This window comes from Pelecanus crispus, chromosome W (genome assembly GCF_030463565.1).
Source record: "Pelecanus crispus isolate bPelCri1 chromosome W, bPelCri1.pri, whole genome shotgun sequence".
NCBI lineage: Eukaryota > Metazoa > Chordata > Aves > Pelecaniformes > Pelecanidae > Pelecanus > Pelecanus crispus.
In genome coordinates this window covers 5,802,428-5,828,067 of record NC_134675.1, presented here as the reverse complement: position 1 = coordinate 5,828,067, position 25,640 = coordinate 5,802,428, and the positions used below count along the sequence as shown (strand labels likewise).

The 25,640-nt window shown below is 39.6% G+C and overlaps 1 protein-coding gene across 1 annotated transcript in view; it reads right to left on the bottom strand.

The window, feature by feature from the left end:
- Positions 1-1,128: 1,128 nt before the first annotated feature.
- The window catches only part of LOC142596456 (rapamycin-insensitive companion of mTOR-like), a 109,773-nt gene continuing 85,261 nt past the window's right edge, over positions 1,129-25,640 (bottom strand). The window contains exons 25-37 of the mRNA XM_075725564.1: positions 24,326-24,435; positions 24,108-24,195; positions 23,209-23,301; positions 22,135-22,241; positions 21,261-21,490; positions 19,404-20,430; positions 9,611-9,788; positions 8,234-8,318; positions 6,629-6,748; positions 3,345-3,497; positions 2,437-2,560; positions 1,368-1,506; positions 1,129-1,203 (exon numbers count right to left, since the gene is read on the bottom strand). Coding sequence (XP_075581679.1) covers positions 1,129-1,203; positions 1,368-1,506; positions 2,437-2,560; positions 3,345-3,497; positions 6,629-6,748; positions 8,234-8,318; positions 9,611-9,788; positions 19,404-20,430; positions 21,261-21,490; positions 22,135-22,241; positions 23,209-23,301; positions 24,108-24,195; positions 24,326-24,435 — 2,529 coding nt within the window. The remainder of the gene's footprint in view (positions 1,204-1,367; positions 1,507-2,436; positions 2,561-3,344; positions 3,498-6,628; positions 6,749-8,233; positions 8,319-9,610; positions 9,789-19,403; positions 20,431-21,260; positions 21,491-22,134; positions 22,242-23,208; positions 23,302-24,107; positions 24,196-24,325; positions 24,436-25,640) is intronic.

Here is a 25,640-nt window from a genome sequence, read left to right as displayed (position 1 = left end):
GTCACTGTATCATGTAACTTTTGCAAGAAGTCTCAAATACCAATATAAAATTATAATTAATGTTGCTTCAAAATTTGCTACTTAAGGCTTTTCACTACAATTATTAGTACTATCTGATGCTTGATCACTAATCCATTGAAAATTCAAATCAAACCTTTGTTTTTATAAAAGGCTGTTTCCATGGAACTTGGAAAACGCTCATATTATGTCTTCTCACAAAAGCAGCAATGATTAAATGTCTTCAAGTTTAGTTTATACAATATTCATTTATCTGATACAAATCATGCTTTTTAAAGGTTTTTAGTTAAGAGTAAGACCAACATTCATACTATATGAGCATGAGTATAGAAACTGCAAACACATGCATAGCATTCAGGGAAAACAATCTGATTTCAACATTTTAAGTTTACATGACTTGTTATTTTTAAAATTAAACTGTAGTGAAAATCCTTAACTGGTTCAGAAAAGATACATGTACATAAGTGTAATGAAATTGGGGAGACTGCTAATAAAATTACTTACAACTATAGTAATATTAAAATAACTTAAAGGAAACCTCAGATTCACAGAGGCTTTTCTTTCTGTTTGAAGTTACAAACCCCCAAGTAGTGTTATAAACAGTACAAAAACCAACAGAGAAGGGCTAACATTAATCCCCTGGTGTCCATAATTACAGCATGGCTCCCCATTGCTGGCAACAGAATGTACCCTCATCTCTCTGATTCCTGGTATCCATGGGCTAAAAAGCAAGGCATCATTCTGCTTCTCTGGAACAGAATTGGAAGTCAACCATAAAAGATGTCTCTGCGTGTTGTCCTATTTTTTTTTTTTTTTAATTTATGGTAAAAAATGAAATGAAAACTTGTGGAGGTGTTCAGTGCTCGACTCTTGCATATACTGGTAATTACTATTATTAAAACTATGGTAATGTTTAATAACTCCCCAAAGGGCTCAAAAGACTGGGGCAGTAATTGGTTAAGGAAGAAAAAGTTTTCAGTTCAGTCTTCAGGTACCACTAGCTTCTGGAACGGTCTAGAAAATGATGCTCCAAAGCTTTTTATCCAGTCAATCGGAGGTTGTCTGAGGATTTCAGAAAGTCTATATGCAATGTACTGCACGAGACAGAGGTCAGGATTCATCTGATGTATCAATTACTGGCTGTTTTGTTGGTGTTGCTAAAATAGCCTCTGCTTCTTCATACATCTAAAAGAAAAAGATAGATGAAGTATTAATGTTGTCAGAGATTTTACTAGAAAGACATCATAAATTGGTTTCCTTTAAGACATATCTGAAAGCATTCAGAACATGAAACCTGCACCCAGCTGGCACATTTTAGTGCATTCAATGCATCTGAACTCTCCACTTACTTGTAAGAACTGTACATCTTGAAATAGCTCCTGAATGAACCTTCGAGATGGAAGTCGAAATGTACAATGTGCTAACAAGTAGGACACCTCAGAGTAAAGGCATATGTCATCAAATGCTTGGGGATATTTCTCCTTAATTCTGATCAACAGGAAAAACAAAATTTTAAAAGTCTTGAACAGATTTCCATCTTTTTTTTTTAAAAACTGTTCAATTAAATTTTGATTGTCATCATTAACAAAGTAGAACTCTTGAGTAATAGGCATTATACATTCTGGATCTGATGAAGCAAGAAAATCAGAACAGACAGTATTATTTTGTACCAAACTGGAAGAAATCTATATTAATGAGATGAAACAGAATATATAATTTGAAAGTTGTACAGATTCTCTGATAACACCTAGTCTTAAAATAATAGATGTAGAAAGAGAACAGTATATCAAAGAATAGGCATCCACATGTACAGCAGTAATAAGAAATACGAAAAGCTAACTTAATTACCTGTAAGCATTTTTAAAACTAAAATGAGCATTTCTGTGTTTTCTTTTAGCAGTCGTATGTCACTTTCCAACATCACTAACCCAGAAACCTACATTTTTTATTATAATGTGTGGTCCCTGGATTTATATTCCTATATTTTCACATGAGTTTTTCTATAAATTAATACCAGTAGTTGTACTCTTGCTTAAAGCAAATTTGTGTTTCTCAAGAAGTTACTTTCAGATTGTTATTCTGGTTATCTGATATATATTATTTGGCAAAAATACCAAAAAAGAATTATAATTTCTTTTTTAAAGATGCATGGCATACTGGGTATGTAATGAAACATCACTACAGTTGAATTACTGATCTGAAAAATAATGAGGAAGAGTAAGAAATTAAAGACAACAAACAAAAGGAAAATTCTTTGCTTAGCTTTTACATTACGTTCAGTCATCCCCAGTAACCCACAATAATACCTGATTGATAATTTTTTGAGAAGTCAGAAATAAGGTGAATCACTATCTCAGATATCTTAGAAAATACATACAACTAAATGTTACTAAAACATCTGAAATGTATTTAACTTACGTCAGGAGTCCAGTTTCATGGCCCTTAGTTCCTACTGAACTACTCAAATTGATTACTAAACGTAAGACTTCTTTCCGCAGAAGTATTCTGCACACTGGTGTATCATCTGGGATTGATTTTACTCCTGGAAAAACAAATTCAACAATATGGAGTTTAAGCAGAATAGTCTTTGTGCTAATCTTATGCCACATAAGTCTGTTTTAGCATTACACACACACACAAGTACATATTTATGTATGTATTCTGAACTACCAACAAATATTCCCAATAAAATTAAAACAAACAACAATATTATTTTCATGGAAATACTTAAAAAAGGTAAACTAGCATTTCATAAATGCTGTGTGACATTTAGAAAAATCTGTGAGATTCAATTACAGTGCTGTCGCTATCACTAAATCATGTTGCAAACTGGGTGATTACCTGCTCTGTCTGTATCAGATACTGGCGAAGTTAGCAACCAGCTACTTCATAAGAAATTATGATAATTCAAAATGTAAAACACAAGCCTAAAAAATAAATGTCTTTCTCTCTACAGAAATTCAGTATTTTTTTTAAAAGACTTTTTTTTAAAACTAACAACACTGTGGGGGAAAAAGGCAATCGATTTGATCGTAATGTCAGATACAGAGCTGCATTTACATAACCTGCAAAAATGCCATATAGCTAAAGCAGAACAGTTTGAAAGTATGCCATCTGCCATAGTCATTGATAATGCAACTACCTTCCCGGATAATGATTAGGGCATCAAAAGAGGTTTTTTTGTTGTTGTTTGTTTGTTTGCTTTTTAAAAATAAAGAGCATTATGTTGTTGCAGTATATATAAATAAAATATTATTTTTCCACAATACCTAAAAAATACTTTAAGAGTTACAGTCTCTAATAATCATAAGGCTTTCAAAACTTACCTAGTACAAGGTCTGTACTCTTGGTGCTGCTAGCTGAACCATGGGATACTGCATCACTACAGCTTGAAATTCCAGAAAATTTGGAGGAATGTACATCTAAGTGATTGTGTATGGTCTGCCCACACCAGTCAGTATATGGAATGTCTGAAAAATCTGAGAGAAACTAGATGTTGCATCTTTGTTATTCACACTTTTCCTCACTTCAAATGCTTTTCTTATTTTTTAACAATGTTAAGCATGCAAGACACTGATGCACTATGTATGGTAACCATCAGCATATAAACCAGCTGGAAACTACATGTTTGATTTTGGACAAATCATACTCAAAATGTCTAAAAATAACTTTTTTTTTTTAATCTTATAATACTTGAGTGAAAATAATCAACTCTTCAGCACTGACAGAAGCCTAAAAAACTGTAATCACATGTAGAGCTCTTATGTAAAAGAGAGCATGGATATATCAATAACATAATAAAGATGTTATTCACAGGGATGGGGAGCAGAATGGAGCCCTCATAGTCCAGCAGGAAGCAGTTAATGACCTGCTACGCCACCTGGACACTCACAAGTCTATGGGGCCGGATGGGATCCACCCGAGAGTACTGAGGGAGCTGGAGGAGGAGCTTTCCAAGCCACTCTCCATCATCTATCAGCAGTCCTGGTTAACAGGGGAGGTCCCTGATGACTGGAGGCTTGCCAACGTGACGCCCATCTACAAGAAGGGCTGGAAGGAGGACCTGGGGAACTACAGGCCTGTCAGTCTGACCTCGGTGCCGGGAAAGATTATGGAGCGGTTCATATTGAGTGAACACAACAGGCAAGTGCAGATCAACCAGGGGATCAGGCCCAGCCAGCATGGGTTCATGAAAGGCAGGTCCTGCTTGACCAACCTGATCTCCTTCTATGACCTGGTGACCCGCCTGGTGGATGAAGGGAAGGCTGTGGACGTCATCTACCTGGACTTTAGCAAAGCTGTTGACACAGTCTCCCATAGCATTCTCCTTGGGAAGCTGGCAGCTCATGGTTTGGATGGGCGTACTCTTCGCTGTGTACAAAACTGGTTGGGTGGCCAAGCCCAGAGAGTTGTGGTGAATGGAGTTAAGTCCAGTTGGCAGCCAGTCACGAGTGGTGTTCCCCAGGGCTCAGTACTAGAGCCATACGATCTGGATGAGGGGATTGAGTGCACCCTCAGTAAGTTTGCAGACGACACCAAACTGGGTGGGAGTGTTGATCTGCTCGAGGGTAGGATGGCCCTGCAGAGGGACCTGGACAGGCTGGACCGATGGGCCGAGGCCAACTGTATGAGGTTCAACAAGGCCAAGTGCCGGGTCCTGCACTTGGGTCACAACAACCCCATGCAACGCTACAGGCTTGGGGAAGAGTGGCTGGAAAGCTGCCTGGCCGATAAGGACCTGGGGGTGCTGGTCGACAGCCAGCTGAACATGAGCCAGCAGTGTGCCCAGGTGGCCAAGAAGGCCAACAGCATCCTGGCCTGTATCAAGAATAATGTGGCCAGCAGGAGCAGGGAGGTGATTGTTGCCCTGTACTTGGCTCTGGTGAGGCCGCACCTGGAATACTGTGTCCAGTTTTGGGCCCCTCAATACAAGAAAGACATTGAGGTGCTGGAGCGCATCCAGAGAAGGGCAACGAAGCTGGTGAAGGGTCTGGAGCACAGGCCTTATGAGGAGCAGCTGAGGGAACTGGGGTTGTTTAGTCTGGAGAAGAGGAGGCTGAGGGGAGACCTTATTGCTCTCTACAACTACCTGAAAGGAGGTTGTAGTGAGGTGGGTGTTGGTCTCTTCTCCCAAGTAACAAGTGATAGGATGAGAGGAAATGGGCTCAAGCTGCGCCAGGGGAGGTTTAGATTGGATATTAGGGAAAATTTCTTCACTGAAAGGACTGTCAAGCATTGGAACAGGCTGCCCAGAGAGGTGGTGGAGTCACCATCCCTGGAAGAGTTCAAAAAACAGGTAGACGTGGCACTTTGGGACATGGTTTAGTGTAGTCTACCCTTAATTGGTTTAGTGTGGATTTGGTAATGTTAGGTTAATGGTTGGACTGGATGATCTTAAAGGTCTTTTCCAACCTAAATGATTCTATGATTCTATGATGTTCTTGCATATGCACAAGCTTTTTGTTCATACAGTTACCACAGGTCTTGCAGAAAGGGCTCTGACTTCATCAACAGATAGATGTGACAAGTAAGATTCTTCTGGGAGGTTTCACTATCCATAGCCTTTGGCATTTTGGATGTAAAGAGGTGAATGTAAAATCCAAGCTCTTAATTGTGTCACAGTTAACAGAACCACAGAAAAACATAGGTCTGAAGGGACTTATGGAGATCACCTAGTTCAGCCCCTTGCTCAAAGAAGGGCTCAGTTCAAAATGAGATCAAGTTATACTGCAAAGAGTTTTTCCCCTTATGTTTAACTGGAATTTCCATTCCTACAGCACGTGTCCGTGGGTCTCGCATCCTTCGGCTGTGTGCCTCTGACAAGATCCTGGCTCTGCCTTGCCTGTAATCCCCTCATGCTAATTGAAGACTACAACTAGGATTTTATTTGCCATCTCTTCTCAATACTGAACTTGAGCTCAAACTCAGCTCTCAGCCATTCCTCACATTTTGTGCATCATTCCCCTTGCCAACAGTACTTTTTAATGTGTTACTACCTGAATGCATTACACTGTTGTAAAATGGTAAGGATTCCTACTAAGCAGAAATTGGAATTTCCATTACGGGATTATCTTTTTATTATAGACATTGTAAAAAGGCATATAACTGCAAGCTCTGCAGAGGAGGTTAGGAAGAAAATCATTCCGAATCTGATCTGAATCTCAAAATATGAAGAAAGAAGACTAAATCCCAGAAGTTACAGCTCAACTTCAAACTCCTCAATCAGATTTCCTTTGTTTTGTTTTATGGTACAGACTTGCTTTGAAGTCAGACTTTTCATTAGTTTGACTGCAAACCTCAGTTTTCAGGACATCAATTTGTAAGTACTAAATAAGGTTTTGAATTTTATATTTTGATAAGCTTTTATAAATATTTAACTACTAACACCACCAGAAACAGAAAATATGGAAATGACCATAGAAATACCATTGGTTACATAGTGAGCTTATTAAGGAGAATTAATTTCAAGGTCAATAGTCAGTAAGAAAAAAAAAAAAACAAACCAAAACCAACACAACAAAAAAACCTTACAGATTCATCAATTTTAAAGATGAACAAAATTCAATATTTTCATTCAGTTTTATCACACTTCCCCAGAAGGAACACTAACCTGTACGACTATATGAAGAGTTCACTTTGTTGTTAGGCTGATAACCCAGTATTTGAATGCAGGCACAGTAAAGGCAGTTCTCATCTGTGTGCTCCTGTAGCCCTGTATCCTCTATATTTTCTAAAAACTGAGAGGCGTCTGAATGGCTGGTATTCATTATTTCTGTGAGACTGATCTGCTGTCGGAGCATCTGAAAAGGACTTTTGACAACATCACTTGTACCTGATGCAAGACCTGTAGATAAGCAATTAGACATCAGAAAAAACAAAACCACACAACCAACAGTTAATAAAACATTATTTCAATTAAATTTCCCCTTTTAAGGCTTGAAGGGGTGTGTGTGTGTGAAGATCTAGAAACTTTTTTTGAATGGTTAAGCTCCCAAGATTTGTTAGCATTCAGGAAATAAACATCACATTTTAGTCCCGGCTTATCATACCTAACAAAACATTGCAAAGGACAGAATTCAACCTCTAAACACACATACTGTAAGAAGATATGTGGTAAATCTTGACATTATATCAACATTAGTAATAGTAATACCCATGTAACATTAATATGTTACGAATTTTCATAGTATCTAACAAGATTAGTACAACAGTATACCAGATGTATAAATGACATATACACCAATGAAAACAGAAACACAATTTAAAAAACTGTAACTTAGTGCCTGTAATAGGATGAAACTAGACTCAACAATGCAGAAACAAGCCGAAGACACTTAAGTGACATGCTCTTCCCTGGGTGGAAAATACCAACAAATACAATTTTGAACAGGCATTACTTTACACTGAAACTTAGTAAACTACAGAAACACACTTTCAGGAAAGATATATTTATATATTACATTAACAACACAAAAGAAAAAAAAATACAGTAAGATGTGTCTATTTGGATGTTCAAAGTGCTTGTAATAAAGTTCCAGTTAACTAAGAAGCAAGACAACAGCTATCTTATACTACTTTAGGACCAATATCAGTGTTTCTTTTTCAGTTGTCCTACTGAAAAGATACATATTGATGCCCTACAGATTTCTGACTACTCTGGAGTAAAAAGAAAGTGCATTCCAGAACAAGCCAGGCATTGCAGAGCACTTGCAATTTTCCTGTACCATGTTCCATCACCTCCGCTGATCAACTGTCACAGAAACATCACAGAAAGACAAAATTTACTTTCTGAAATACACATCTAACACCTTTATTGGTTCCTGTAAATTCACATGTAATCAAAGGGGAGTAAAAATATAACAGTTCAATATATATGTGGCATACATATTTTATCTTAGCTTAAATTTTGTTACTTTCTTTAATGCAGTATCACTACCAGTCTTCAATTAACATTACCTCATATTATAATCAAAGATACGTAGACTTTCCTTCTTAGTTTATTAGAGCTGGATCAAGCTTTGAAGCAACACCACATTATCTTGAACTACATAAAACAGGGAATTAATAGCCTGCTATCCTGAATCCAGAACACAGCTCTCAAAAATTAACAGCTAAAAATAACCTTTTCTGTAAAGAAAAATCAACAAATAAAACCCAACACCCCACCCAATGTACAAACAAACAGAAAGGTACAGAAGAGGAACAAAATCAATACCTCCTGCATCAGATGCAAAGACCCTAGCTCCACGGTCATCAAATGGAGGTGTGGTTTTCTTTTGGAAATATGGAGTTTCCTTTACCTGGAATATTTAAGTGAAAGTTAAAATTAGCACAGGTTATAATTATATACAAAGGAAAAATAGATATTTTTAATGAGGAAATAAAATGTCAATTTTTTACTTCAGGAAAAAAATCTAATTGGAGGAAGAAATTAAGAACAGGCTCCTGAGTAGTAAAGAAAAGCCAATGAGAAAAACATACATTTGTGAATGAACATTTATTAAGCAAGGCTTATGATCAGTCAGTAAATGGTAAAACACAGTGGTGACAGGCTGTAAGGAAACCAGTGACTCAGAAGTAGCTATTAATGATCTGTTCACAAACACTCTACAACACTGGAGACCTCAGGAAAGTAGAGCAAAACCACCCAGGACATCTAAAATGTTGCCTGTAAGATGCTGCAGAGTCAAAACGTGTCTCAACTCTACAAAAAGAGTTGAGAGAAAAGAAGTGAAGCAACATAAACATGCCATAAAAACTGTGGAGGAGAGAGAAATAAGAGAGTCATTTCATAAAGGGGAAATAGAAGCAGGTATGATGGAAAATCTTGCCTTTGCTCTAGTTTTAGTAATTTTTTGAGATTAGTAAGAAAGGAATTTAGGTTTGACAGGCAAAGACTAAGTAAACTAAAGATAAGGAAGCCACTGATTTACCTTTGACATAGACCACATCCTGATTTTGATAATTAGGTAACAGAATATTAAACATTGTGATGCATCAGTTTGTTAGACAGGAATGTGTTTTAACTAAGTAGAGAGAGGAAGGCAATTGATAAGTCACTTAAGATAATCTGTTTTAACTTAAAGAAATATATTGCGAGGTTAAGTAAAGACAATTAAGGCTATGATGACAGATGTACAAATAAAGTAATATTAAATCAAGATCACGGTAGCAGAAATCATGGTAGCAGGAAGTTTACTGTGGGATTATGCACATCATTTATGGTTGACCAATGAACATATCAATTAGTTGGCTAAAGAGGTATTAACAAATGTCCACAGACTATGCTAATTTTAGTATAAAAGCTAGCTGTCAGCTAAAAATTTTATGACAGCATATTTATGCTACCACTGTTTAACACAGTTCTGACCTAGTCTGTGTCATTATTTGCCTAAAAATACAAAACAGACTAGCACTTTTCTGTAAACAGAGTTAGAAAAGTAACCCTTGTTCTCCAAAAAGCATTCCTTGAAAGTACTGCATCCTATTTTCCTCATTTCTGTAGATCTAATCTATTCTGATGATAATGCAACAGTTAACTACCCTCCAGTATGAAAATGCAAATGAATCCATTAAGTTATCACATACATACCTGAAATATTTCATTGATATCCACTGGGAGAGCAAGGCCAATGTAATCATCGGAGCTACCATACGTAGCATTAGAAACCATGGAGCGAACAGAGGAGGAACGCTGAAGTGTGTTTTGGTTAATAGGACTTAATAAATCTTCTTTATCTAATGAAGCATAACTTAAAGCTTTCATGAACCTGTAACATTGAAATAATAAATCACAAACTTGGTAAAACTCTCATTCTGGCACATGACAATTAAGAAGGACTGCTGACACAAAGACTATCCTCATCTTCCCATTGTAGAACCCAGAGCTTGTTACTCTGTCAAATTACAGCTATAGGCTTATTGCTTTTGTTCTGTCTCATGTTGTATTGCATGGTTTGGCAGTTCCTCGGGTAAAAATTTCTGATATTTTTTTTTTTAAAGTCCTGGGACAGGGACTTGAAAGATAGCAGGATGGAACTTCTGCTTAAGGGGTTGCCAACCCTGTAAAAACACAAATTTTCTCCAACTTACCAGGCTTTGAAGATTTACAGCCTAGACACAGTCAGTAAAGATTTAGGCTTTTAAACTGCTAATGCAGAGCTTGGGCCTGCTATGTACCAGAGATGCGAGCAAGGAACATTTTTTTCCCTGTATTCTAAAGGAGCCACCAACTGGGTCACCCAAGCATGAATTCACTCAACATGAACAGACAAAGAAAAAACTTGAACCTGCACAGTGAGCAGAGCTGACTGTGACAAGCAGACTAAAGAACAAAGAAAGAAATAGGTTGGGAAAGGAGACAGGAGAGAAGAGGCTAGAGAACAGTGCTGATCAGAGTCCTGATGACGGAAATCTCTCATTTGGCCATCTCTCATTTTACTTCTCATGGAAGATAAAAACCTATAACTGCTTTCTGCTAATCAACTTAAGCAGATGGTCTATGGAGTGGATTAAAGCTTCCTAGTAAAAAGAGACACTCCTTAGGAAGAGTAAATTTTTATTATATTACTGCAAATTATTATACATTGGAAGGTAAGTACAGTGAACATTTTATTTCTTGAGCTGGGCTTTATGCCTTAGAAATAATTTTATATCTTTTTTTTTTGTTTTATATGGGCAATTAAAATGTCTCCTCATCCATAACAGCTTAACATTTATACTGAGATAAAAATAAATTATTATGGTTTGACCATGTGTTGTTAAAGACATTATTATACGGTGGGAATATGCAGAACAGATTATAGGACATCAACAGTTTTCTTGCTACTAATTCTGACCAATGCTAATTACAGTAGAAGCAGACTTGCAAAAAACTCAAGTCATACTTCAAAACCCAGAGTTACCAAATGCATTAGTTATTTCATAATAAAGCATTCTATAATTACTCTCTATATAAAGCTATACATATTAATCCTAAACATTTGTCCCTGCTTCTCTTGGAAAAGCTAACAGATATATTAATAGTACTGATAAACACTGATAAGTTCTCATGAAATCATGTCAGCAGATGATGCTGCAAGAGCCACGATCAGGATTTGAGACATGCACCTTAACATTTTTGGTTGGTCTTTTCAAAAGACACAGATGGAAAATTTGGCCCCACAAAATAATTTGTGCGAAGAAATAAGCTTTTCAACGTTTTGAACGAATGGAACAACTAGAAACACCACTGAAGTCAATTTACAGCTGCTACTTGCTATGAACACATCAATTTGTGAATGAAACATGAATCAAAGAAAATTTTCGGAAGACTGACAGAAGAATGGCCTTCGAAGACAAAAAAGGACAGAGTATTTATTTCCAATTTATTAATTAAAAAGCTGTTAAAGACAATATTAAGCTGGAAGTAGTTACATACTCTGAAATTAAAAGGACCACAATTATTCAGTGAAGACATTCGGCTGTAACCACTAAGAAAAATATATATACTAGTGTCGTGGTTTAACCCTAGCCAGCAACTAAGCACCACACAGCCGCTCGCTCACTCCCCCTGCCCCAGTGGAATGGGGGAGAGAATCAGAAGACGAAAACTGAGAAAACTCGCAGGTTGAGATAAGAACAGTTTAATAATTGAAATACAATAAAGTAAAATAGTAGAGGTAATAACAATAGTAATAATAATAATAATATACAAAGCAAGTGATGCACAATGCAATTGCTCACCACCTGCCGACCGATACCCAGACAGTCCCCAAGCAGTGATCGCTGCTCCCTGGCCAACTCCCCCAGCTTATATACTGATCATGATGTCATATGGTATGGAATAGCCCTTTGGTCAGTTTGGGTCAGCTGTCCTGGCTGTGCCCCCTCCCAGCTTCTCGCTGGAAGGGCATGGGAAGCTGAAAAGTTCTTGACTAGCATAAGCAGTATTTAGCAACAACTAAAACATCAGTGTGTTATCAACATTCTTCTCATACTAAATCCAAAACACAGCACTATGCCTGCTATTAGGAAGAAAATTAACTCTATCCTAGCCAAAACCAGGACAGTATCCACCCCTTATCCTATACGATCTACATCATGCACAGGTCCTACCCTTCTCTATACACTCCAATTAATCACCACGACCTTTCCTGTCTTTTGATATATACAAACAGATGTCATTCCCTTGAACTATGGTCCATCCGGCTAAAACGTCCACTGAGTTGATTTAGTCCATGACTTTGGGCTCCATCTGTCATAATGGTCCTTCAGTGCAGGAGAGACGGTATGCAGTGTTGAATTGCCAGTTCTGGTTCCATCACCCCTGCGATTTGCTTGGTTCACTCTTCATTAATCTGGGTGATACTGTTGATATGGCATCTAGCAACCATAAAAGTGATGACATATAGTAGCATACAACAATTCACAACATACGATTCAGTTCATTGGCTATTTTCACCCAAAATCAAATTCCCTTGAGGTACACATTGGGCTTCCCCATCCATTCACATCACCCACCAAGTGCACCCAGGTCCTTGAGCAAAAGCAATCCCACGAATGGGTTTGCCTTTGCCAGAGGGGGAAGTAACCCAGACTGTCTTCCCCAGCATATTTTTCATGTGCACTACAGGAACTTTATCTCCTTCTACAGTACGTAGAAGTTTTGATTGGGCAGGGCCAGCTTGACTGGCAGATCCCCTGGTGTTGACTAACCAGGTGGCTTTTGCTAAATGTGTATCCCAATATTTGAATGTCCCACCACCCATTGCTCTCAGGGTAGTCTTTAACAGTCCATTGTATCGCTCGATTGTCCCGGAGGCTGGTGCATGATAAGGGATGTGATATACCCACTCAATGCCGTGCTCTTTGGCCCAGGTGTCTATGAGGTTGTTTCGGAAATGAGTCCCGTTGTCTGACTCGATTCTTTCTGGGGTGCCATGTCGCCACAGGACTTACTTTTCATGGCCCAGGATGGTGTTCCGGGGGGTGGCATGGGGCACGGGATATGTTTCCAGCCATCCGGTGGTTGCTTCCACCATGGTGAGCACATAGCGCTTGCCTTGGTGGGTCTGTGGGAGCGTGATGTAATCAATCTGCCAGGCCTCCCCATATTTATATTTCAGCCATCATTCACTATACCGGAGGGGCTTGAACCACTTGGCTTGCTTGATTGCAGCGCATGTTTCACATTCATGTATAACCTGTGCAGTACTGTCCATAGTTAAGTCCACCCCTCGATCACGAGCCCATTTATACGTTGCATCTCTTCCTTGATGGCCTGAGGTGTTGTGGGCCCACCAAGCTATAAATAATTCACCCTTATCTTGCCAGTCCATACCCACCTCAGCAACTTCAATCTTAGCAGCCTGATCCACCTGCTGGTTGTTTCCATGTTCTTCAGTGGCCCGACTCTTGGGTATGTGAGCATCTACGTGACGAACTTTTACAACAAGGTTCCCTACCCAGGCAGCAATATCTTGCCACAGTGCGGCAGCCCAGATTGGTTTGCCTCTGCGCTGCCAGTTGCTCTGCTTCCATCGCTGCAGCCACCCCCACAGGGCATTTGCCACCATCCATGAGTCAGTATAGAGATAAAGGACTGGCCACTTTTCTCTTTCAGCAATATCTAAAGCCAGCTGGATGGCTTTCACCTCTGCAAACTGACTCGACTCCCCTTCTCCTTCAGCAGTTTCTGCAACTTGTCGTATAGGACTCCATACAGCAGCTTTCCACCTCCGATGCTTTACCAGAAGACGACAGGACCCATCAGTGAACAGGGCATATTGCTTCTCATTGTCTGGCAGTTTATTATACAGTGGGGCCTCTTCAGCACGTGTCACCTCCTCCTCTGGTGATATTCTGAAGTTTTTGCCTTCTGGCCAGTCCATGATTACTTCCAAGATTCCTGGGCGACTGGGGTTTCCTGTTTGAGCCCGTTGTGTGATTAGTGCAACCCACTTACTCCATGTAGCATCAGTTGCATGATGTGTACAGGGGACCCTCCCTTTGAACATCCAGCCCAGCACCGGCAGTCGGGGTGCCAGCAGGAGCGGTGCTTCAGTACCAACCACTTCTGAAGCAGCTCAAACCCCTTCATGTGCTGCCAGTATCTATTTCTCAGTTGGAGTATAGCGGGCTTCGGATCCTCTGTATCCCCGACTCCAAAACCCTAGGGGTCGACCTCGAGTCTCCCCTGGTGCTTTCTGTCAGAGGCTCCAGGTAGGGCCATTCTCCCCGGCTGCGGTGTAGAGCACATTTTTAATATCCTGCCCTGCCCGGACTGGCCCAAGGGCTACTGCATGAACTATCTCCTGTTTAATTTGTTCAAAGGCTTGTTGTTGCTCAGGGCCCCATTTGAAATCGTTCTTCTTCCAGGTCACTTGATAGAGAGGGCCTACGATCTGACTGTAATTTGGAATATGGATTCTCCAAAAACGCACAACGCCTAAGAAAGCTTGTGTTTCCTTTTTGCTAGTTGGTGGGGACATAGCTGTTATTTTGCTGATCACATCCATTGGGATCTGATGACGTCCATTGTGCCATTTTATTCCTAAAAACTGGATCTCCTGTGCAGGTCCCTTGACCTTACTCTGTTTTATGGCAAAACCAGCCTTTAGAAGGATTTGGACTATTTTCTTTCCCTTCTCAAAAACTTCTTCTGCTGTGTTGCCCCACACAATGATGTCATCAATGTACTGCAGATGCTCTGGAGCTTCACCCTGTTCCAGTGCTGTCTGGATCAGTCCATGGCAAATGGTGGGGCTGTGCTTCCACCCCTGGGGCAGTCGGTTCCAGGTGTACTGAACACCCCTCCAGGTAAAAGCAAACTGGGGCCTGCACTCTGCTGCCAAAGGGATGGAGAAAAACGCATTAGCGATGTCAATTGTGGCATACCACTTGGCTGCCTTTGACTCCAGTTAAGGCCGCGATAGTCCACTGTTAGTCTCCACTCCCCATTAGACTTTCGCACTGGCCATATGGGACTGTTAAAGGGTGAGCGAGTCTTGCTGATCACTCCCTGGCTCTCCAGGCGACGAATCAGGTTATGGATGGGAATCAGGGAGTCTCAGTTGGTGCGATATTGCCGCCTGTGCACAGTTGTGGTAGCGATCCGCACCTGTTGTTCTTCGACTCTCAGCAACCCTACAATCGAAGGGTCCTCTGAGAGACCAGGCAAGGTGGACAGCTGTTTCATTTCCTCTGTCTCCAAGGCAGCTATACCAAAAGCCCACCGGTACCCTTTTGGGTCCTTGAAATACCCTCTCCTGAGGTAGTCTATGCCAAGGATGCACGGAGCGTCTGGGCCAGTCACAATGGGGTGCTTCTGCCACTCATTCCCAGTTAGGCTCACTTCGGCCTCCAATACAGTGAGCTGTTGGGATCCCCCTGTCACTCCAGAAATACAAATGGGTTCTGCCCCTCTATAGTTTGATGGCATTAGGGTACACTGTGCACCAGTGTGCACTAGAGCCTTATACTCCTGTGGGTCTGATGTGCCAGGCCATCGAATCCGCACAGTCCAGTAACCCCAGTTGTCCCTTTCCTCCACCTGGCTGGAGGCAGGGCCTCTCTAACACTGGTCATAGTATTCATTGTTCACTTCCTTGTAAATGTGAATCAAAAGTCCCTTGATTAAGATCGGAAGTAAAATTAGCCCTCTTACTCTGTCTGGGGAACTGCTCACTGGAAACTGGAGCTGCAATTTTCCTGGGAGAACCGCCTTTTCTAATAGTTTTTCCTTGCAACTCACGCAGCCATGCCTCTAGGGTCGAGGTGGATTTCCGATCCCACTTCCTCATGTCCTCTCCATGGTCACGCAGGCAAAACCACAGGGTGCCCCGTGGTGTGTATCTACTATGTCCTCTGTCTTGAGCAGAGGGACGCTTACTCCTAATGTCTGAGATAGTGGTCCGTACAGGTGGGGAGTAGGACATATCCTCTCTGAGTTGCTGGAACTCTCGGGACAGTTTTTCCACAGCTGAGATGCAGGCCTGTAGGGAGGAAGAGATACTTTCTTCATATTGCGAGAGTTGGCCAGCCAATTCATCCACTGTCGATTCGAGAGGCTAAGGGCTTGTGCCCCTTTTCCAATTGCTTTTTCAATGCCCCCTTCCCTGGAAAGGGATCCCAGCTGCTTGGCTTCCTTACCCTTTAAATCCAGGCTACTGGTGCCGTTATCCCAGCATCAGAGCAGCCCGGTGATGATGTGCTTGCCTGGATGATGACTGAAAACTTTTCACATATCTCGCAGCTCACTCAGGGATAGGAATCTGGTGGTTACCATCGCATTTATGGGTTCTGCCTCTTCCTCCTCCTGTTCCCATGATGGCCCTGATTCATCTTCATCCCTTACTAAACGAGCTGATTTTCGTGTGTATTTCTTCTTGTGTATAGGGGCAGCTGATACCGGCATGGGTTGGTTCTCTGGTTTAGCCATTGTGCCTGTCGTGTGGTTGGGGTTTGAGTAGCCACAGTGCCTGTCATTTTGTCATCAGATCCAGAGACCCTCTCTTTCCCTTGAGGGTACTGAATAGTGTTGACCACGGCTCGATAGGCATGGGCTAGTCCCCAGCATGTTGCAATGATTTGTGTCTCTCTGGAGCTACCAGGGTGACAACATACTTTTTCCAAATATTTTACTAGTTCTTCAGGATTCTGCACTTGTTCAGGGGTGAAGTTCCAAAACAATGGAGGTGCCCACTGTCCTAGGTACTTGCCCATACTATCCCACACACCCTGCCACTCATAACTCTCCAGCCTTGGGGCAGATCTCTGGATGATATTCTTAAATTGCTTAGTAACCTTAGACAAAACCGAAACAATATTCCCAAGAAATATCAATAGATATATCTTAACTACCCAAGGATGTTCAAGATACTGAAAAGTTATTGTAATGAGGAAGGAAACATCATAGGAGAAGGTAGTGAAGGTGCCATTCTGTATTTCCTCCATAAAAAACCTCTCAGAGGAAGAGGTATAATTGCTAACTCGCTCCACGAGGTGGTACCCAAAGTACAGTAATGGCTTCAGTACAAAACCCAAATACCAGATAAAGGTCAAGGCCAGTGTTCTAATAAACAAATCTCCCAGGCAAAACATCACTAATCAGTGCAGAGCACAGCAAACTGCAAAACCAACACCAATCTTTAACATATACAGCAAAAAAAGGAGCATGGTGCAGATCAGATGAACTAATATCAACAACAGATGAATCAATACTGTGACCGGCAACTATTAACAGATTCCTTAATACACTCCGGTTAACCTGTTATTATCTCAAACCCTTCGGGCCACATGTTGGGCGCCACAAAGGACTGTCATGGTTTAACCCCAGCCAGCAACTAAGCACCACGCAGCTGCTCACTCACTCCTCCTGCCCCGGCGGGACTGGGGAGAGAATCAGAAGAGTAAGAGTGAGAAACACTCCTGGGTTGAGATAAGAACAGTTTAATAATTGAAATACAATAAAGTAAAATAGTAGAGGTAATAACAATAGTAATAATAATAATAATATACAAAGCAAGTGATGCACAATGCAATTGCTCACCACCTGCCGACCGATAACCCAGCCAGTTCGCTGCTCCCCGGCCACCCCCCCCCACTTTATATACTGAGCATGATGTCATATGGTATGGAATAGCCCTTTGGGCAGTTTGGGTCAACTATTCTGGCTGTGCCCCTTCCCAGTTTCTTGTGTACCTGGCAGAGCATGGGAAGCTGAAAAGTCCTTGACTGGCATAAGCAGTACTCAGCAACAACTAAACCATCAGTGTGTTATCAGCATTCTTCTCTTACTAAATCCAAAACACAGCACTATGCCTGCTACTAGGAAGAAAATTAACTCTATCCCAGCCAAAACCAGGACAACTAGTTAAATCATAGTCTTTCCAATCAATTATATTATTAACCAAGATAATCTGACAATCTTTTGTAATATGTACATCTGCAATTTTTTAACCTTCTCAGAGATATGAGCACTCCAGTCATTTCAGTTCAACATTAAACAGGTCAGCTGAAATCTTTGCACCTAACCTCTGATATGAGAGATCATGAAAAGCTAAGCGCCAGGAATACTGTTAGTATTACATTGCATGCTGAGTCTCAGGATGAAAGTCTACTGCAGCAAGGCTGCTTTGCATATCAAAGGCATGACTGCAAGGAATGGTACAGCATGACTACAGCCACAACAGAATCTGTACTGCCACTGAAATGACACTGATTTGTTCCTGCGTTAGCACAGGAAGCCAGTGACAGAGCAAGGAACAACACTTCTCATTTCCAGGATGGCGCAGCTTAACTACTGAATCATCCTTAATTTAATCAGCACACTCAGTCTAATTCTAACTTAACTGAACAGTGGGAACAAAACTTATCTTTTATGGCATCTTTGCAGAATCATGTGAAAATATAAAAAAATTCATGTTGCTCTTAACCAGCAAGGAAACTAGCAGTAATAAACAGACACTACAGACACTCAACTGGGTATGTGGATTGAAATTCAGGGATTAGGCATTTGCTCTTCTATGTAGTAGTGAAGTGACTAATGCGCTGGTAACTTCTCCCCTGTCTCTCATGTGAGATGGAATATTTAGGTAAAAACAGAGATAGAAAGTATCTTTTCCCTTTCAGTAGTTATCTGAAAATCCAATCCACTACCTAAAAGTTGATTTGAAAGGAAAAGTTTGGGAAGTAGAAGAGCTTTTAAGAGAAAGTTGTTAAGCACTGACTGTAGCTGCTGGGAACAGTGTCAATGTCATGAGCTAGATTCTTATATAATTATCCAATTAGTCTTCAGAAGAGCTAATATTACTCAAAAATAAAGAGGTGACACTGCAATCTAAAAATAAACCCTATGAGCAAAATCTTTGCTCTGTTGTAGCTAAGAAGCCAAACTCACATTCATATCAGTGGTACCAGTATCTCACCACTGGCCTCAGTGCCACAGTGAACAGTAATATAGCATATTGGCAGGAGTCCCTGTCCTAAAATCTCACCTAGTGACATCGAGAAAATTCTCTTCTGAAATACAGCTCTGACTGCACGAGCAATTTTATGTGATTGTACCTTTAGTAATGTTAGCAGTGCAATTGCATTTAAATATTAAAAAAAGTTAAACAGGAAGCACATGTGATAGAAGGAAACACTCCTTTGTCACTAACAGCATTAAAGGGACTGAGGACAGCTATGAAAGCTGGGCTTCCCTGACAGCACTTACAAAGTTCAGACTTCTCATTAGCCTATTATTCTCTTAATATTGGTAGTGCTTTCAGTGAAGTTATGAATCATCCTGCAACAACTGTCACTTTTAGATGAAGTTGGAAAAAAATATTAGAAAGATACTTTTCTTATTTAATTGCTCTTACATCTTTGAAGTAAGAAACAAGCACATAATCATCTCTTACCGGCTTGGGGTCAGCCGAGAATCCAGGCTGCCAGACTTCATGGTAATAGTGTCGGTAAACAGCACGTCCTTTGCTGGAGATGCTAGGGCTTCTGAGTGAGACAGTGAAGGATGCATTCTCTGCTGTTGTAAGCGTTTTAGTGTAGCATAGCCAAAGGCATCTCGAGAACTTGTGTAGCTAAAGTTATAGTCAGCAAGACTTTTTATTGTAGCAAAAGAAGGAGCCTTAAGAGACTGGGCTCTTCGGGGAAGCGTATGAGAAGACCCTGGTGGTACCAGGGATACAGAGTTGGATTTTGAGAGAGGCAGGTGGTTAGACTGTGGTGTTGAACAGTGACTTGGTTTAACCGTTTTTGTGCTTATCACAGTACTCAAACTTCCACAGTCAGTATCTACGTTTGTAGTGTCCGCACCTACAGTCTCCCTTGAAGGGCTAGAGCTCATTGAGCTTATGCCACTTGTTGTGGTATCTGTATTAAAACTTAAGCTACGACTCTTGAAATGTGATTGTGTAGTACCATCTCCTATTAGCCTTTCTCTGCTTGTGTTTTCCCGGTGAATTTCATTTCCAAGACCTTTTGGCAGCTTCAGATCATTTTCTCCAATACTTGGGGTACTATCTGTATCTTCCATGTGCTTATTTCCAACAAAAGAAGTTTCTAATCGTAAAGTCTGGATTTTAGGAACTCTGAAAACAGGGTTGAATTCTTCCCCAGCAGGAAAGTCTATGCTACTGGAAGGTTCTGTTACAGTACGATTTCGCCTCAGGCCTGATTTACTGTCAGATGTCAGCTTTCCTCCTTTTGGATCACTGCTACTTCTATGTTTTTTATTAGGTAGAGTAAGAGAGTTTAGAATGCGATTTTTCACAAGTCTGCTAGAAGAAAAAAAAGGAAAGGGACTACGGTCTTTGTCCTTTGAAGGTCCAGGTCTGTCATAAAATATTTGTTCTGCATCTTCAGTAATATCTAGGAAGAATGTACTAGTGGAAGTACTACCAAAACGGTCATCCTCCATGATGAACATACCTGAAATTATATGAGACTTTGTCACTGAAAATGGACATTTCTTCAAAGTATATAAACTATGTTGCAAAAAAGTAAGCAATTCTATAAAAGCTAAAATGGGAGACTATGTGTTTTATCACAATTTTAATTCAACATTTTTTCTGCAGAACTTAGTACTGTAAATTAAGTATCTTCAGGAGTACCTGAGCTGAAGGTCTCATTGCTTCAAAAGAGAAGCCACATTATCTTATTTCAGTGCAAATATCCAGCTACTAGGATTACAACTGATACACTCCTTTAATGATATCTAAATATGGTAAATTTCTGGATTTAAATTCCAAATATCAATAGCAAAATCAAAATGTATTAGATACACAAAATATACAAGAATTTAAATACAGCAATACTGTGTGTATATATGTGTGTGTGTGTATACACAGAATATATATTCTAAATATTCCTTTATTCCTTTGAGGACAAACAAGTAAATGTATCTTTATACCTAAAGCATGGAGATTTCTGCAGGGTATTATAGCAAGCTGCCAGAACTTGACATAAAAAACTAGTAACTTACCCTAATATTAAAATTTATTTCTACACCAAACATAAATCTAAGACACTGTTCTCTTCCCTCTCACTTGATTACACCCCTCTGAATGCATATAACTGTCCCCTGGCTTGCACTCTTCTTTCTTGCAATAGCACCTTTAAAACATTTGCCTGAACCTCATCCTGCCAAAAAGTCAGTAAGAACACCAAAATGCTGTTTTGTGGTGGGTTTTTTTTGTTGTTGTTGCTTGTTTGTTTGGGGAGATTTTTTGTTTGTTTGGGGTTTTTTTGTTGTTACTTACTTGAAGGTGTAGATTCACTTTCACTGTTATGCCTAGAACTGGTGGACTCAGAATTCAAGCTAAGAGTACTGGGTATAGAAGAAAGTTCATTGCAGAGCTGCTCCATGTCATCAGGGACCACTGGCCAAGGCTGTCTACGACTGTGTCTCACTGCATCCCAGTTATGATGCTTCAAAATGTCACATCCTTGTTTAGTTTTGGCGATTAGACCAAGTGCGTAGACACAGGTTCTGCATTTAATGAATATATAGAAAAAAGAGCAACAATAAGAGCATCTAATTTAACTAAACTTATTTCTCTCTTGAAAGGAAACAGTTTCAAAATGAAACTTCACAAAATTGCCAAATAGCTTTTTGTTCCTGATTTTTATTTGTAAATCAATGGAAGCTTAATAAATGCACTAAAATGCCTGAGAACAATACACTATTAAAAATAAAATACTACAAGAGCCTGATACATAAAGTAGAAAAGTACCTTTTATTTTTTTTAAAGGACAAACATTAATGCAGTAGCAGTATTAGGCAAAAGACCATCCATTTATGCTTTCTTTTAAAGATTCAAAAAAAGATACTGAATAAAAATGATGGAATAATAAATTGATTCCAACAGAGATATAAGTAGCAAATATTTCGTTTTTTAAAAAAGGAAAAAAGTAGTATGTATCTTTTTTCATAGTTTTAATTTGCTTACTGCATGTTCTTTTAGACTTCCTATACAACTCTGAAATTGTACAGGACTGAGATTGATCAATGATCTTTAATAACTGATTTCCAAGTAAGTGGCAAAACCATATTCACATAAATTAGGTAAGGCTATTTGAAAATCAACTGGAACTGCCATCTGTAAATTTTATGTATAAATCGGATACACATACCCTCTAACGGAGAGAACCTCACAATGTTGCGCAAGTGCCATTATAACGGGAATTACATTCTCCTCTTGAAGCAAGTTAAGACCCCAATTTGACAATCCAATATTGCCCTGGAATAAAACAGTTTGTCAAATAAGTTTTGATTTTGATGTGATCTGCAGCACTGTCAGTGTAACACTTTCGACATTTTTGTTTGTTGGTGGTAGTTTCAAGCCATATCTTCTCAAAACAAGTAGAGATTTGAGCACCCTTTTTGGTATTTCCTAGTCATGCAAATCCAAAAAAAGGACTTGGGACACTATGTATAATACCTAAAACTGGTCAGTTAACTACTATATATTTCTCATTTTACAAATTCTATTACAGCCAGCAGTATGATCTTGAATTACTCATTTTACATTCTTCTTAAACAGGCATTTTATTACATACCTACAATATCTTCCAGTAATAGTCACCTTGGACAAATGTTCCAAAATAAACTTTGGGGAAGACAAGAAAGAGGCAGACAAACAGCTGAGGTGGCAAAGCAACTTTAGAAGTATAGCTTGGATAGGCACACACTAGGTTTTCCCCATGTTATCCCAAGTACCAGGGATGTCATGACCATATATATTCACATACATCAACAGTGGCAGCCAACTTTCTTCCAGAAAAACTGAATTTTGGAACACCACAGTAAATATATTAAAAATAGACCACAGCAACTGGTAACCACTGGTTCCATAGCAATACCATTGCTACACGTGGCAATCTGTTCTTTTTATTTGGTTTAAAACAAAAAAACCCAAAAAAACCCCACAACACCACCACCCCCAAAAAAAACCCAAAACAAAACAAAACAAAAAAAACTCCAAAAAAGAAAGACAAAGCAACTATTAAAAGACTCAGAACAAATCAGGCGCAGTGAACAATTTTCATCTGAAAGTCAAGTTAAGGTTCCACTAATTTGGAAATCACACACATTTTATGACAAAACCCCTAAATAATGATTTTAAGGGATTTTGCTTAGTTATTTCAGAATCAAGAGTCATAACAGAACTCAAACAGCTGCAAAAAGATTGTAAATCTATTACTAACCAAGGCCCAAAGGGCTGCTTTCAGCTGCTTAATTCCTTCCCACTTATCCAGCATTGGGGAATGAAGAGTGTAACTTAGATCTGTAACAATATTCTGAAGGAGAAAAACAGAAGAAAAAAAATACTCAGTTGAAGATGAAAAGGAGGAGACCTTAGTAAAACAGATTCTCTTGCAGTTTTAATAAAGGTAAAGTGTTAATTTAAAGTATGTACCCTAAAATAAAACAGTGGTAGTTCTCGCAAAATAACCGTAAATTAACAGCAATGGTAATGCAGTTGGAAAATTTTAACGTTACCACTGACTGCATCAGGTTAATTCAGATTTTATAAAGATAATAGATTCATCAGATTAACATTCTACAATATATAAGCTTTCTCTTGAACTTTTTGACTATTATATACAATTCATTACATCATCTTGCAAACGCACATTAAAAGTCAATTTATTTAAGCAACTATGAATTGGCTTAGGGTTTGTTTTCTTAGCTCTTCAGGATATTAGCAAGAAGATTTTATTCCCTCATCTCCACGTTTCTGTATGCATAAAAGGATAGGCACTGTTTTACTTATCAATAAGTAAAATAATTTCAATATCAATAATTTTTCAATAGAAAAATTATTTCTATTGGTGAGCTGCTTTCCATTCTAAGTTTTTGCTAGCCATTTTAAGAAAAATGTTGCAAGGTATTTCTCTGATATTTCAGTAGTCAGGAAGGAATTTTACATGAGACTAGATGGCAAAGACTGTCTTCACAACTTTTTGGCCCCATGTAACTTGAGACTTTCATAATCTACTTATTTTGCAATAACTGTTTAAATGCCATCTCTTTTAAAACATATTTAAACAGGGTTACAATACTCTTTAAAATCTTTCAAGTTATAAATAGTTATTATCCTCACCTGAGACTCCAATAAATGGCAGCCTGTTTTATGGTGCACCAGTTGGCCATAAAGGTGAACTGGCAGGTAGACATGTGGTCGCTGTAATCTGGTAGAAAGAGAAATCACGTTTTCCCAGCAATTCTGAAATTTTCTTTTAAAATACATTATACTGCAGTGTAATGTAATGAGTTACTCTTGAGTTTTTTCAGACGAAGAGGATTCTTTGGTGAGTTTACCTTTGGTTGCTCCGACGAACATAGTTATCGCCATCAACGGGTTTGCGATAAGTTGTAAGTGCTTCATTAAGTTGTTCTTCAACCAATTCAACATACTTTAAGTTATATTCCTAAAAGACGACAAAGGTTGACAAAATACATTTAGGTGGATAATGTTTTTATAGTATGGTACTTTATAAGGGAGGAAAAATTGAAGTTCTCTTTAAGGAAGGTTGAATTTCTTTATGATTTGAAGGTGAGGCTCATCAAAATTACTGCACTTCATACATACAATGAGTTTGCAGAGAGTCGACAACTGATTCCATAATTATTTCAGTGAATTTGTTAAATAAGGAAGGAAAGAAGGAAATACTTCAACATCTGACTAACCCAAATAATCTCAACAGACCACCATGCATTTCAGTATTCCTAGAGAAGTGACAGCTTATAAAGTTAGTAAAAACATTGCCTAAAAGCCAACAGGAATGAGACCAAGCACTTTATAATATATTCTAAAAACAAAATAATGTATGAAGAGTTTTATTCTAGTCATGACAATGATGCATTTTTCTTAATGGGTCTTATGTTCCTATTTACTTCCTAACAGCATAAGCTAATTCTATCTTCATGAAATCTAGATTTAATTTTAATTAGCAACAACCAAGACCAATTGTTCTCAGGGTACCCAGCCCCCTGAGCTAGAAGACAGAGGCGGGGAGCAGAATGAAGCCCCCATGATCCAAGGGGAAATGGTTAGCGACCTGCTACACCACTTAGACACACACACAAGTCTATGGGGCCGGATGGGATCCACCCAAGGTTACTGAGGGAGCTGGCGGAAGTGCTCACCAAGCCACTTTCAATCCTTTATCAGCAGTCCTGACTAACCTGGGGATGTCCCAGACAACTGGAGGTCAGCAAATGTGATGTCCATCAACAAGAAGGGCCGGAAGGAGGATCTGGGGAACTACAGGCCTGTCAGTCTGACCTCAGTGCCGGGGAAGGTTATGGAGCAGATCATCTTGAGTCCCATCACACAGCATGTACAGGACAACCAGGGGATCAGGCCCAGTCAGCATGGGTTTATGAAAGGCAGGTCCCGCTTGACTAACCTGATCTCCTTCTATGACAAGGTGACCCGCTTAGTGGATGAAGGAAAGGCTGTGGATGTTGTTTACCTGGACTTTAGTAAAGCCTTTGACACCGTTTCCCACAGCATTCTCCTGGAGAAACTGGCTGCTCATGGCTTGGAGAGGCATACTCTTCGCTGGGTTAAAAACTGTCTGGATGGCCGGGCCCAAAGAGTTGTGGTGAATGGAGTTAAGTCCAGTTGGTG